Source organism: Xiphias gladius, chromosome 23 (genome assembly GCF_016859285.1).
Source record: "Xiphias gladius isolate SHS-SW01 ecotype Sanya breed wild chromosome 23, ASM1685928v1, whole genome shotgun sequence".
NCBI classification, from domain to species: domain Eukaryota; kingdom Metazoa; phylum Chordata; class Actinopteri; order Istiophoriformes; family Xiphiidae; genus Xiphias; species Xiphias gladius.
Window position 1 is genome coordinate 6,211,110 of NC_053422.1, and position 15,411 is coordinate 6,226,520.

A 15,411-nucleotide genomic window follows, 5' to 3' on the forward strand; every position below is an offset into this window, starting at 1 on the left:
GTCGTTGTATTATTATAAAGTAATGTACTGTACATCCCAGGGACGTTACCTTTTCCGTTCGATCGGTGGGAATTTTTGAGGGTGACTGTATCGTGCATACATTTTAAACTCAGAATTCAGACAATGATAAAATGGCAGACAGTAAATAAAGTGCACATGAAGGTAAACAGGCAGTTATAGATCAAAAGCTCTGGAACAGCGACTAAATGGCCGTGCCGAGAGACTCTCTTTTCCACTGCTGTTTCCAACATCAAGAACGAGCCTTAAACCTCAAATCGATCTTTCATTTTGACTCATTTTATTGAGAATTTTGACACAGTTACAATACACTACTTAGAAAACCCCACAGGAACAGAGAACCTTTTTCATACCGCTGACACCAAGGGCACTTTGACCTGATAGTCACAAACAGAAAATAAGGCCACTCCACTTTAAAGCGTATTGTACGTTTGAGAGAAGACAGCGGCTTTCTTCGACTTTTGGAGGCTCCGCAGTGGCAGAGGACCTTCAGGGACGCTAAACGCTGCAAACTAAAAAAGGTCGACAGATCTCACATGTCACGTAGGGCCGACACTGTAGGTGCTGAATTTCACGGGCGCTGCAGAAAATTACTGTTATTACCATTGAAATTCATTTGAGAGGGACAGGGGTCCGTATGAAAGAGAAGTACAGGGGAAAGAGAGAAAAAAGTTAATACAGGGCTCATTCGTTTTCTGCCAGTTCCCACATTATAATAACAACACTGTTATGACACAGAATTACAATGGCATGGTATCAGAAAATGTATATGCATCTTAAGTGGAGGCTGCTTCCACACTAGCCCGACCAAAAAGAAACGCACGGACATGTTAATATGACGCGATTCTCATTTAGGCCAGCCTCACTTCACTGATCTCTGAAATGATTCTGCGTACTTTGAATACATTTTTGTTAAAGACGGAAAAGTTCACCCTTGGGTGTGCGTCCCACGTTTGCCAGTGGTGTATTAACATGAAAGTTTTAACACAGTTGGATTGACCGCTACAGTGGGAAAATTGTCGAGACCTACAGCTAGATGGCGCTGTGAGGCTGCTTTTGCAAAGAAAGCGCCCCCACCCTCCTCTCCGCTCCAAAACAAAACCCATCTGGCCGTCTCCTCTCCCCCTCCCTATTTTATTTAGCTCCTCTCTGTCAGCATCTCTCCTCTTCACCTCTACACCTTCCAACCCTCTTCATCACTCCTCCTCTCTCTCTAACACTCCTTCCCCACATCCTCCTCCTCCTCTCCTGTCTCTATCTCTCTGCTTCCATCCATCTTAATCTCTCCATCCCTACAACCCCCCCCCCAAAATCACCATCTCCGCAGCTCCACTCTGTCCTCTACTAAGTGGCCACAGCCTTGGTTTCGCCCCCGGAGGTCAGCAGCTGCATCAGGCTTCCTGACGCCGGCCGGTTCAACCCCGTGGCCCAGTCGAAAAACATTCTGCGGACAAACAAAGAAAACGGAAGCGGTTTTAGGGATTTTATTGAAGCATCTGAAGACCAAACATGTCCATGGGTTTCTACACAGTCTATACTTCTCTCTAGCTCACAATACCTTACACCCCTTTGACATACAGTACCTGTGTCTATTCAGTGTGTCACAGTAAATTTCGTTATTTATCTATGAAAAAAAGCACCTTGCCATAAAAATACACTGCACTTTGTGCCATCTACCACTAGTACTTGTAGTACTGCATATAAATTCAGAATATAATTTTAATTTAGGGGGTGTCCTAGTGGCCTAGTGGCTAATATGCATGACCTACAACTGCATATAATCCCCACTTCGATTCTGGCCATGCCTATATTGGTGAGTGCTGAATATTTTCATCACTGATTAATCAATTAATAAAAAAGCCCACCACAATATAATAGAGCACTAGAGCACAAGGTGATGTTTTGTCCAAGCATCAGTTTACAACCCCAATCTATTCAGTTTACTACTAATGCAAGACCAAGAAAAGCAGTGACTGAGAACCTGGAGTCATCAAATGTTTGGAATTTTTGATTAAATAAACGACTTAAAACGGGGAACAATTATCAAACTGTTGATGATTCATTTTCTTTTAAAAAAAAAAAAAAAAAAAAAAAAAAAAAAATCGCCTAAATGATTAAAATTGCAGGTCTAGTTGAGTCTCTCACTCTCCGATGATACAGACAGTATCTCAACTGCTAAAGTGCCGAATGCCAAAAAGTTGAAAAAAAATGAATATAATAATTTTAATTTAGAATATGCCCTAGTTTTAATGAACTTTCTTTAGATGAGAATATTTTAGTCGTTTTAAAGTACAGAACAGTATACACACAGTTTCAGTGGCCTCTGTGGGCTTAAAAAAAAAAAATTAAAATTAACATTTCATTTTTTCAAAATTTCATTTTCCTTCTGTTAGATGAGTTGTTTAGGATTTTTTTTTCTTTTAAAAACTGCATGTATATCTATAAAAATGCTGTGTTTAAATAATCCTGCATTTTGGTCGGTTATACCCAAGCTAGTTTTCAACACTTGTGTCGCCTAGTAACCGTGAAACGGCTACTGTTGCTATGGTTACCCTGCGGCTGGTGGTTAAAAAAAAAAAGTTGACGGAAAAAAGTAGAGGAATGGGAAAACAGCAAAGCACTGAAAGAAAGTATCGTTTTGGTATTAGTGTCGACTCTGGAATCGTATCCGCAATTGTAGTGAAAATTTTCAAATCGTAACTCTTCGTAATTAACACTAGGATCTTATAAAAAAAAAAAAAAATTAAAAAAAAAGAAGATTTAACTTTTAAGGGGACAGAGGGTAACTAACTTTTTGGATGCTGAATAATGAATTTGACAACCTGTGTTTTCCAAAGTAATTATGATGTGTATTAGAAATAAACTCTTCCCCTAGCAACAGTCTACAGGTTTTATGAATGAAAGTTGTCTTCTTGAAGGCCAGAGAGGTTGGTAGTGGACAAGCAAAAGGATAAAAAAAGAACGGACTGCCACCTCCCTTCATTCCCCACCGCCCAGACTGTTTCTATTTCTGTCCTCAGACGCTCATCTGTTTTCCTCCAGGATTATCAAAAACTGGATCAAATCCCATCTAATCCCCCGCTGGCCTACGCAGGATGTGAACGCCGTGGAAAACAACACAAACTTCTGTCTCAGTGGAGCCAGCATGTGTTCAGATGAGTGCTTGTACCTTCAAAAGCACAGTCTGCTGGAAATGGCTAATGTAAGTGAATTAATTAAAATCTGAATTCTTAATTGAATGAATCCAGATACTGGAGAGTTTTTTTTTTCCCAGTTGTTTCAAAGCGCTCATTAGATACAGAAAAATTCCTGGATTTTTAAACCAAATCACCCCCCCACTGACATTTTAGAAGTTTTTAATCACTGAAAAGTTGGACAAATAAAAGAATGTTAATCACTTGCTGATCACATTTTTCTTGTTGTTTACACTAGATTCGGAAGAAACAAATACATCCTCATTAAAACGTAACAACATACTGTAGCTCAGTCACTGTAGCTCCCTAAAATATCAAAACAAACAGTTACATTAGATTATTTTGCATCGATTAAATCTATGATGTAGTGTTGTGCCGGCTGCATAGGAAAGTGTCATAAATCATTTACTAACGAGAGAAAAAAAGAAAGAAGAAGGACGAGCTACACAGATGAGCAAGCAAGAAAAAAAAAAAAAAAAAAAAAACCACACACGGGCCATCAATAATACTGAAGTGCCAGGCCAGTGTAGATCTATTTTTCCATCTTAAGGTGTCACAGTTCAATTCTACTCTCTCTCTTTCATGCATAAATAATTTGACATGCATGTCACCAAACATCAAGAACCAGCGACTACTGAAGCCTCAAAGGAGACAGTTTTTTTTTTTCAGAAAGGTCCGAACAACACTTACTTTAGATTTTTCTTGATAAAAAGATGATATAAATCAATATATTCTACATATTTCACACGTACTATGTAATACGTGACAGACAATCCATCCTATAATACAGCTATTGCCGATGAACTTTGTATTCTAGGCTGATTTGTTGTTGGTCATATTCTCAAATTCTTGGGCGCGACTGACTTACTATTATGTCGGGTATTTCCAGTAACTTTAACATGACTAGGCAGCTGAAAAATGTTTCTGTGATCTAAAGCGTCAAAGGTGAACCTGATGTTTGTGGTGTCGGTCCCTCGGAATCAAAGAGCTTTTTAACCCAACGCTGAACAATCAGAGAGAAGAAAAAAAATAAATAAATTTTAAAAAAAAATTCAGTTTCTCAGCCGACAGTAGCCTCTATAGGCCAGGATGTAAATCAGACACATGAAGGCACGTTTCATGTAGAATATGGAGTCGTACACCCCCTGAACAACACCTGTGCTTGTGTGATACTAGCAGAGGATCAAAGACGCACACAAGACGAAGACTAATTAGGTCCAAGTAAGATTTAGGCATATATCAACTGATCTAAGCTCATTATTTACAGGCACAGATGTGTGAGCCTTCAGTATGTTGCATACGAGCCTAGAAACGCTGGAACATATGGATTATTGTTTGGAGCCAATGTGTATATTTGATCATTTGATCACTAGGTTTGTTTTTGTTATATTTAAGGCAGTAAATTGACTAACTGACCAGAACCCACTGATGATTCGTTGCATTTTCAAGACAGTTACTGTATATTACCTTTGTTTGAAAAACAAGTCAGTGTTAAGGCCTTCTGGGAAATACGGGAGATAACTAGGAGTGTATGGTAACATATGGAAGGGTTAAGAGTGATGTGGTTATAACAAGGAAGTTAAGCTCTGAATGCAAAGATTTATGAAACCAACAACAAAACAGTGTGTACCTTAAAAGCAGTGACATAAACATAAAATGCAGATTAAAAAATGTAAGAATTCTTGGAAAAGAACAAAACCAAAAAACACACACAACCATTTTGTATTGCTATATTGATTAAACATCTTTGTCCAACCATGAAAAAAAAAAGCAATTTTCACAAGGCTCACGACAGCCATGAAATAAAGAAAGAAAAATTACACTATGAATCATTACTCGCTTCAGCACTCACTCTGCGATGTACTCCAGCGGCGTCCAGGAACTGAAGTCAGCGTCAGGCATGAACTTCCTGTTCATCGGCGTATCCAAGGTAACCCTGCCACATTAAGCCAGATAACAATCAGGGTCAGCATGAAGCAGAGTCTGGGGAGGTAGAGAGGAAGCTGGCGGACTGCAGCATCTCCACACACACACACGGCACTGTGTACAGCCTTTGTGTGGATGAGGACAAAAGGTTTAACGCATTAGCATCATTTTTCTGTTTTGTCATCATCATCATCATCATCATCATCATCATCATCTCAACATGACTTCAAATATCGCTTAGCAACTCCACACATCGCGTTTTTCACGTCACCTTCGGTAAAAGCAAGCCAGCATTAACATGTGCTGTCCCTGTGTCACAAGCTTTTAACAAACATACACAGCACCTGGGCCAACACTCACACATAGAACACACTGTTCTTTAAGTAGTGTGTGTATGTGTATGTGTATATATATTATAAGAGTGCAGAGATGGAAAACGGTGGCACACACCCAGTATATTCACTAATTTTCTTACCTGCTTTTCTGCAATTAAATTGGCGAGGCATCATTCAGTCACAGAGGTTTTCTAACGGTGAGGCGCGAGGCGTGAGTTAGTTACCGCAGTTTGGCCACCGATTTGGCCGCTTATCAACGGGGGTCAGCAGTTGGAGCCGCAGCAGGGGGTGGGGACACACTGCTCATGGAGCCAAATTAAGGAGCTATAAAAACCCTTGGCGCTCTACGGAGGCAATGCGTGTCAAAAATAGCACTTCTCCTCAGACACGACGGGTACGTATCTCGAGCTTCAGCGTCACTTACGCTCGCCCGCAGGTATCATCAGCGCTGATGCCAATTCAGCATACTTTGCCTACATGTAAACAAATAGAGGCTATGATTACCCCCAAAATAGTAGTAAGACAAAGAATGATAACAGGAGTCACACAACCACAAAGCCCACTGATGTGATGACATCCATTAAAATTAACTTTTTTTGTAATGCGCTACTTTGAAAACACGTTTGACTATTATCTGGCTTTTGCGGGAACACACCATACTGCTATACAGTGTTGGTATCTGATGATACAGCAGCACAAGGGGGGTTGGGGGTTGGGGGATGGAGGCTGGAGACAGAAACGCAAGTCATGGGGCTAATGCTGAACAGATGTGACAGCCTGCTGGAGGGGCAGGGCCGCCTCATTTTGTTTGGACATGCAACCAAAGAGAGAGTAGGAGCAAGAAACACCCCTTAATAAACAATTTCTAGCCTCTCACGGTGACACTGCAAAAAACACTGGTTCTAAATTCAATAAGCGCATCATTCATATGAAAGATTGTGTGCACAACTAGAGATACACTGGGTAAAATTGCGAGCCTTATCCATCTTTTAGTCCCGCAGCTTATCTTCACCTCGCACTTATCCATCGAGCACAACAAAAGGGGCGTGTGGCACAGCTAATTTTACAGCACAACAGCTTTCATCTGCACTCTGTTTACTGGCTGCGTGCACTGTTGGTGTTTTTAAAGCTGCAGCGTGTAAGATTTCTATGTTGAAAGCAAATATACAGCGCTTCTTTCTACCTAAAGCACAGGACGTGGCTGTAACAGAGCAGAAAATCCTGTCCGCACTAAGCGAGACTATATTTGCCCTGTTTTCTCTAATGAAGTTCCGATGATGGGTCTGTTCTCTGCCAACAAAAGGTAATATATGGTGCAAGAGAATAAAACACGATATCAAACACAGCGGTGAACAAACACTCCATCCGGGGCGAGAAAAACAAAAAAAACACCTGTCATCTCTTTGTAATGGTATCATGAACCTTCCAGGTTGATTAACAGGAATGTGTGTGTTGTTCAAAAGGCATCATGTGACAGGGCACGTCATGCAATAGTCTCCTTTTGTTTCAGGGGGACACCACAGATTTCACACCCGGTGAGTTTGCGCACGACAAAAAGTCCTGCTCAGCCTGTGAAAACAGTTGTATAACGTCCTTTGTTGGTCCTCTAGAGTGACAAAGGACGAAAAACAAAACAATAACCATTTTGGTTATATCATAGTGTTATCAGGGTTATCTCGGTCCAGGCTTGAGACTTCCATTTCCTAAAAGAAAGCCATCATTCAAGGTATCTGTCTGAGTTTTTCAAATTAAATTCCATGCGTTTTTATGACCCCAACAAAGAAAATTCAATATCCTTTCCAGGACAAACAAAAGCATGTTATGGCCTAGGCAATATGTTTTAAATCAATCACTATAAAGGTGGATATTTTTCCAATGTTGGGAGCAAAATCACATAAAATTAGCAGAATCTCGTGAGAATCAAAATGTTGTTCAGGTAGCCATACTGCTGTCAGACTGACGCACTCTACCAAACTGAAACACTTCTGAGTCTTTCCTGTAACCACATCACCACTTCTGACGAATCGCTGATCATCTCAACCAACCCAAAGCATACGCTTTATCCAAAATGAAGGCACGGTCCTGCCTGAGCTCGCACAAGTAAATTACACCCAGACAACCCGACTGCATCGTCTCCGCTCAGTCGACAGGTGCTGCACGTCGGCCGTCGCAGCTCCGCGCTGGAAACCGAGACGCTCTCCGTACCGACGAGACTCTCGCCAATGTTGCACCGAGATAAAAAGACCTCAGATGCAGGTGTCTTCAGGAAAGGACACCTGCGTCTGTCTTTAGCTTCGCATCATCAATATTATTTGTTCTCTGGTAAAAAAAATAAGCGCAGCTGGCAGGCTGTGGAGAACTGGGCCAAACACACAAAGAAAGAAGGCTACAAAACCATAGAGACAGAAGAACGACTGACTTCATATTTAAAATAAAATACAACTTCAAATCCTGTTGATTGATGCAATTTCTCATGAGTCTAGCCGTCACCTCAAATTTTAAAAGACCTTGCATAATTACTTTTAAAAACATTTAACCTTGTCATTACAAAGTGGAGGCGTGGGGTTGTTTTTTTAAAAACCCGCCTTTCTTGAGTCCCCCAACTTCCTGGAAGTGCAACATTAAGACCGGTGGAGTAATCCCTTAAACTTCCCCCTACTTTTTTTTTTTTTCTTCACTTGAAGTTTTTCTGCATGTCAGTGTCAGATTAAGGACCACATTTTTAAACTAAACTGCCAGGGCAAAAAACATTATTCTATGTTTTCCCTGCATGGTCTTTAGTAGCAGGGAGACTTTTAAAATGACTGCCACTTTGACACAAATCAGATTTGGAAAAAAAAAAAAAAAGCTGCTAGGCTGGTGAAGTTGACAATCTTACCAACAGCAGGCAAAATTATTAAGACTTTAATTTGTAGCTTATTTCCTTCTAAGGAACCTTAGTCCAAGTTGTTCTCCCCACTGAAAATCTCTCTCTTGAGTGTGAAATACTCACACACTCACCCTACCTGTGTCCCATCCGTCACACACCTTTACCCGTGCCCCTGGCAAAGGTTTCCCTGTGCCCCTGGAGCCCTTTACTCCATCCACCGACTTCACAGCTAAGCGGGCATCACGGCCGAGCGAGTACACAACGACATTTCACCGCGGTACTTACGGGAGTATGGCCACAGCAGCGGCTCCTGGTGGCATCCCACTGTTCTTTTCCGCCAGACTCTGACACAGCTGGTGGACGGCAGCTTTGGCCATGCCATAGCCCACCATGCCTGGGGAATCACAGACAGAACATTTCTTTCGGTGTGCTGGAGAAAAAAAAATTCAGTTTGCAAAGGCAGCACAAACCACATCAAATGCATCACACACTGTGCGAGGGAGTGAATGACATTGATTCAGTAGAGGAGATGTCAAGTAGAAAAACAAACAAACATCAGTAAATCTGTGGAAGGAGCACCTTGAGACTTTAAAAAAAAAAAAAAAACTGGAACAGCAATATGCAACCCAGGTCTTCAAACTGTGGTATAAACAATTCATGTAGTTTACTGACCACATACAAAACATGCCCAACTGCCTGTTCTCTTTTCTCTGCTTAGTCTGTTATTTTTACACTGAATTTGTAAGCGAGTCCAGCCTTTAGTAACTTGGGGGCATGTTTTACAGCTTCAGCATCTGGAAACAGTAAGTGCCTTTCTTAACCGAACATCTAAACGGGCTTTCCAAAGAATGCCGAGCATGTGTTCACCCCTCGAAAACCAGTCTCATGACAGGCTCGCAAAAAGAACTGACCAACGGGAACAGGGGGCGGTGACACGACTCTTCCTTTCGAGCTGTGGTTTCTCTCCGGGAGCACAATCAAGACTAATTCAAAAGGGAAAACAGGAGTTGGGGGTAACAGTCATGCGATAATCTGATGACACCAAAATCAACACTGCACTGATTTGCTGCATTACCACCGGGTTAACCTGCAGGTGTTTGACATCCAGTACCTGACGGGTCACAGGTTCAGAGCTAATGTGCGTCCATCAACAATAGAGCTCCTAATTATCTCTCACTGTCAGCCCCTTAGGAGAAAGTTTGGATAGCGGTGGCCGACGCTTGGAACTATTCCCGACTTATTTTGATGATTTTGATTTAAATAGATAAAAAGCTATACTTTTTGCGGGACATTAGTAAAGTGTGTGCGTGCCAAATCCTCCCTAAGTTCTTAGTAACGACTAGCTAGTTTTAAACCTGTGATTTCCTAAATCGCGTTGTACAGATAGAAATATCTTGGCATGTAAATCAGTTGCTAGGGAAACATCTGTGGCATCGTCCAATCAAAAAGCGACCAACTATGCGAAAGGAAGTCACTGCAGCATCACAAGCTGTAGCGTGACTTTCAAAAATAACCGTTTCATAACCGTGTCCGGGGGGTGAACTGACAATTCCTTTGCAAATGTAGGTTATGACTTCTACGTTTCTGTGTGTGTGCACAGACGTCAATGTGTGCGTTAGAGTTACAGTAGCTGCATTCATCCAGTTTAGAGTGAGGGGAAAGTAGCTGATGTCATGTGGTCACTTAGTCAAACATTAATAGCATTATGTTTTGTAATTTTTAAAAAGGAGGTAAAATGTGTTATTTTTGTTAAATGTGACTTAATAGCTTAGCACAGTTTACATCGTTATTCAACAGCGTTTTGATTAAACGTTGTGACGGGCGCCTTCACCTTATTCCACTGGCTCTTCAATGTCTTTATGTCTTCTAAAACGACTCTGATTTTCACTGGTTAACATTAGCTTTGTCGTTTGGTTCGGTTAGCTATGTAACAGTGGAGCCTGGAAGTCAGAAGGTGAAAAATAATCAGTCACAACTAATCTCATCATCAGAAATAGTTTGTTTGGTGCCGCCCATTTTAATTCCGTACATCTTGACTTCTTAAAGACATATAACTAGACGGAGTTTGAACTTTTGAGCAGCTGGTGCAGCGAGCTGCAGGGGAACACACGCAATGGTAGATCGGGGGAAACGACAATCTGTTTTCTTTTTTCACAAATGATACAGTAGAGTCCGACACCGACACTCTACCCACTGGATATGTCCCGTCATAGCTTGTTCTATTCTGATTAGACGCCTGCACTACGGACTTTTCAGACTAACCCCCCCGCCATCTACCGTGTGGGCTTCTGTATGGACTTTAACTGGCAAACAACTTGCCTGAATAGATTCAGGTTTGCATGCCGTCCTTTACATATCTTTGAGGATAATCACAGATTATGGAAAAAAAAAAAAAACCCAACACAAGTCACATGAAGAGGCATGGAGAACCCTCCTCCATTTGCTCTTTTTAGGGTTCAACTTGTGTTTGAAATCCTACCTCTGAGGTCAGGATTATTGAAAACTCATCCACGTGGTTTGACAACCCTCTCTTGGTCCACCACCTTTCAGATGATCTGGATTTGTCCGACACTTATTAACTTGTTACCCCCTTTCTCTGATCGAGGTATGTGGAGGAAAGGTACCTCGCAGTGCGGTTTGCTCCATTTCTTAACATTTGGCTCTTGTTGTTGACACACATTTAATGAAGACCTCACAGAAACGAGCTTTTGGAAAAATGAGACGGCAACCTCCACATTTTTTTTTTGTTTGAAATACAATCCCGAAAGAAGCTACTCATGCGGAACACAACCCAGACGCCGAGAGAGCAACATAAGGTGCTTCAGTCTGTGTCGGTGGAGTTAATGCGCTCTGTCCATGTGGATAATGTGTGTGCGCAGCCACAACTGCTGAGTCATTCCCCTGCTAAGTCAGTAGCCAACGGGTTTGCAGGCTCTGTGCCGACTGCTGAGCCAGGGTTTTGTATTGCTGTAGAGCTGGATCTCAGCCCATCACATGCTTGGCTCAGATACAAGGGCGGCAGGACAATCACATGGCACCACACCAAAGCCCCTCTGGCTGCCACAGAGCCTGATGAGCTCGGCTGGTGTCACATGGTCATAAAGCTGCAACTGAGGATTATCTTTATTATTATTATTATTATTATTATTATTGAAGAATCTAGCAATTTTTTTTTCTAGTGTAAAATGTTTCAGAAGTTTCCTGGAGCCAAAGGTGACGTCTTCAAATGTCTTGTTATTTCCAACCACCAGAGAATGTTTATTATTATTATTATTATTATTATTTAATTATTATTTAATTATCAAAATTTGTACTGATTAATTTTCTGTCAATCGATTATTCAACTAATGGATTCAGCTCTACATGGTAACAACAGAATCAAATCCACCTGTACATTTTTAATAATAAAACAGGCCGTTTTGGGGACTAAACTTTGGGTTTTTTGTTTATGAAACAGACTAACCACCGAGTCCCCCTGCTACTCATGACCTCATTAGTTATTGTGTTTTTTTCCCCCCCGCTTGTTTTGTGTCCGGGATCCATTTTATCGACACTTTTTCCCCTCACCGTTGCGAGCTGCGGGAGATTCCCCGCGCCTCTGATCAGTATGTCAATTCCCGGGTCAAAGCCCTGCAGCGCCTTTTATTTCCCACATTATTTGAATTGGCAGGTTGGACAACAAAGACGCGTGCACAATGTAGTCGCCAATGAGTCAAAGTCTGCCTGAGGCCCTGACGCGATGCACGGCCAGACCAGGTCATCATGACGAGAACAGTAAACACACAATGTGTGCCTCACCTCCGGTGCCGGAGAGGGCTGCTTTAGCTCCGGCCAAAGTCAACAGTCCGTCCGGTTTCAGGTGCAGAGCGGCGAGGCGGCTGGAGATAGTGGAGGTCCACACACTCTGTTTCAACATCAGATCTGTGTTTTTGTATAAATCTGACAGAGACATGGAAAATTATTATAAAGGAAAGCCTCATTTTTAATTCTGTGGTATATTTATCAAACATGCTTTATCCGTAGACGCATCACATTATTATGGGCTGGGCTGTAAAGGAATAGTCCGACATTTTGGTAATAAGCTTATTTGCTTTCTGTCAGAGAGTTACATGAGAAGATCAACAACGCTCTCATGTCTGTCTGTTAAATGTAAGGCTGCTGCTAGCAGCCGGTTAGCTTAGCTTAGCACGAAGACTGGAAACACAGGAAAACGGCTAACCTAACTCCAAAGTAAAGCTCACTAATTAACACGTTATATTGTGTCTATTGGATCCGTACGAAAAGTTGTACCGTAGAACATGGAACATTTTATGGACACAGAAAACTAGATATAAAAAGCCACTGAGCTAGAGGGCTTTAACTGAAATCGTCAAACACAAAATAGCAGTTAAATATGAGTTTAAGTGCCATAATTGATGTAACACGAAATACACTGCATAATTAAGGAAAAAGCTGCTAAATGGACCTTTGAGCTGAGATTATTTTGTCACACTTCTGTTCCTAATGTCTTGAATAAATTTACATCCTCAAATTACATAAGTACAATTTACTGAGCTTGTCTTCAAAATTAAGCATGAACAGCTGCAGGGACATACATGGCTGATGATTAATTTTACAACAAACAAAAGGCTGAACTCTGACCTTTGGAACTGCATTTTCCTCCCGCCCATCCTCCTGCCACACACAAGATGGCATCCACTTTTTGTTCCCCTAGCAACTGGGCCACGTCTGCAGTCACCTGCATAAAAATAAATAAATAAATAAATAAATAAAGAGAGAGAGAGAGAGAGAGAGAGACAGCTGCCAACATCTTTTCAAGAAGCCTCGGGGTTTGCATACAAGATGAAAGGAATTAAAACGTCAGCTCACACACCAGCATGTTCTGTGCTGCATTCAGGTCAACAAAAGCAGCCTCCATCTGATAAATACGGTGTTGTTCTTAAAATAACCTTTATTGCAAAAAAAAAAAAAGTGCAAGTGTGTTCGTATGATAGGATGACAAAAAAATAAATGCAAATACTGAGGGATCCTAAAGAATTGAAACAAAGTCATACAAATGAGCAAAAAATAAAGACAGCGGTAGTTCACGCAAGAGGATTAAAAGAAAAATCTATTACCCTGCATCGATTATGAATATAATAATAATAATTACATCAACTGATGGGTTTCACATGTTTGTCTCGGAGTGATCTGTCCACAGTTCACCCTGTCTCCTGTCCAGTGCAGCGGCACAGCAGTTTAGGACAGAGATGGATGACAGGAGGATCTGTGACAAGGTTGTGAACCTGCTGATTATTCCCGTAAAAAACAAACAAAAAAAAAAAAAAATGAATGACGACATTTTGTAGGCCCCGAAGTCTCCCACTCAATATGACAAACCGTGGACCTGTGACCACTTCGGCCTACAAAAGCAGCCAAACCAGGGATGTCGCGAGCAAAGGGAGTGAAATAGTAAGACTGAGAAATGAAGTCACTTGCACCGATTTTTCGTGGCGGGGCCGATTTACGGCGTTGCAGAGGTTGTTGATTTAATAATTAAACCATTAAAACATCAGAGTTATTTTGAAGGCTTCGAAATTTCCCCACTCGCGCGTTACAAAATGTGGACGCTTGTCTTTAAAATAAAATTTTTTTTAAAAAAAGGGCAACTGTCGCTTATCTAGACCTGAAATGATTAGTTGCGTTATCGTTCAGGCGATCAACAGAAAAATAATGGGCAACAATCAACTGACTGTTCAAATCATCTTTCGAGCAAAAGAAACGGAAACATTTTCCCACATTCTCAGGTTGCTGACCCGCCGCTGATCTTTTACATATATGATAATAAGCCGATTGTGGTTTTTGGGTTTGGGATTTTTGACATTTAAACCACAACAAGCGATTCATCTAAATAACAAACGTCTGCTGAAAGTAACCGTTGGCTGCAGCCTTTGCACCCATCAGGTCCGCCTGGTGTGTGCGCCCGACTTTGCCCCACTTCTTGTCCAATGCGACCTGAACGCACCATTTCAGCCCAAATATTTCTCAGTATTTTCGCAGAGCGGTGCTGAGCAAGCGGAGGGAAAACGAATACACGAGTGGACAAATGGCCCCGGAGTCACCGGTTTCAGACCAAAAGTTTAGACGTCGGCCGGCCGGTCGTAACAGCCGCGGCCCGTCAGCTCTTCGGTGTGACGCCGCTGAGACCCCGGTCCGTCCCCCGCGCCTGCCTCACCTGATCTGCCTGCTCGGTGAGAGACTCGCTCAGCTTCACTATCACGTTCTCATTAGCCTCGTCGTTTGCAGCCATGTCGATGCAAGCGACCCACTGTTTCGATTCATTCAGAGAGAGAGAGAGAGAGAGAGAGACAAAGTTAGCTTGTACAGTTAGCCTGTCACTTAGCATCGCAGAGGGCTAGCATCTCCCGCGGCTCTCTCGCCACTCACCCATCCCCTGGACCTGAAATGCTGGACACACTTGGAGCCCAGGGCGCCTCTCCCGCCGTACACGAGCACCCGGTTCGCAGCCATGTTCCTGCTCGGACCGGCAGCGGGCGGCGAGCGATAGGGCGAGCGAGCCGAGTGAGCGCAGCCGCGGCCGAGCCTCGGATAAATACGCGCTGAGGGGAGGAGGAGGAGGAGGAGGAGGAGGAGGAGGCGTTTCTCCGTTTCTCCGCTTCTTCTCTGGTTGTGCAACAGGTTGACGGAGCCGGTGCTGCGTTCAAAGACCTTCGGAGAAAAAAAAAAAGAGTCGGAAGTCGAAGTAGCGAATCTCAAAAATCAAACCTCTTTGACCTTTAAACAGGACACTCATCTTTACCTTTAGCTTGAAACTTGACCGTATTTTTGATAAAGCGTGTAAAATGTATTTTGAAACGAGAGTGGCTGAGGGTGTAGTTCCAATATTTACTCTCCCTTTAGTCTCCACTCATCTTCTGATGGGAAATATCTGACCAATTCGCTGCATCATGTTCACCAGCCAGTCGCTACCTTTTGTCTGTTCGCAGTCTGGGGCTGGGCAGGTAGTGTACAGAGCTTTTTTTTTTTGGTTTTGTTTTGTTTTGTTTCGTTTTCTGCTGAAAACAACTGC

General features: G+C 42.3%; 1 protein-coding gene across 2 annotated transcripts; it reads right to left on the reverse strand.

The window, feature by feature from the left end:
- Positions 1-277: 277 nt before the first annotated feature.
- qdpra (quinoid dihydropteridine reductase a) lies at positions 278-14,957 on the reverse strand. 2 transcript variants are annotated; one of them, XM_040119916.1, is made up of 8 exons: positions 14,769-14,957; positions 14,557-14,649; positions 12,984-13,080; positions 12,141-12,281; positions 8,628-8,736; positions 5,065-5,148; positions 1,335-1,462; positions 278-611 (listed from the first exon to the last, which is right to left on the reverse strand). In XM_040119916.1, the coding sequence occupies exons 1-7, from the start codon at positions 14,850-14,852 to the stop codon at positions 1,363-1,365; spliced, it is 708 nt and encodes a 235-aa protein (XP_039975850.1). In that variant the 5' UTR covers positions 14,853-14,957; the 3' UTR covers positions 278-611; positions 1,335-1,362. The 2 variants fall into 2 exon arrangements, with proteins under 2 accessions (XP_039975850.1, XP_039975849.1); XM_040119915.1 differs by having other exon boundaries at positions 278-1,462; positions 14,769-14,956.
- Positions 14,958-15,411: the final 454 nt, after the last annotated feature.

Excerpts from the sequence above, each read along its gene's own strand:
- qdpra (XM_040119916.1), bottom strand. The coding sequence starts at position 14,852 with ATGGCTGCGAACCGGGTGCTCGTGTACGGCGGGAGAGGCGCCCTGGGC. Across the intron at positions 14,650-14,768 it reads ATTTCAGGTCCAGGGGATGG|TGGGTCGCTTGCATCGACAT; the intron begins GTGAGTGGCGAG and ends GAATCGAAACAG. Across the intron at positions 13,081-14,556 it reads TCACCGAGCAGGCAGATCAG|GTGACTGCAGACGTGGCCCA; the intron begins GTGAGGCAGGCG and ends ATTTTTATGCAG.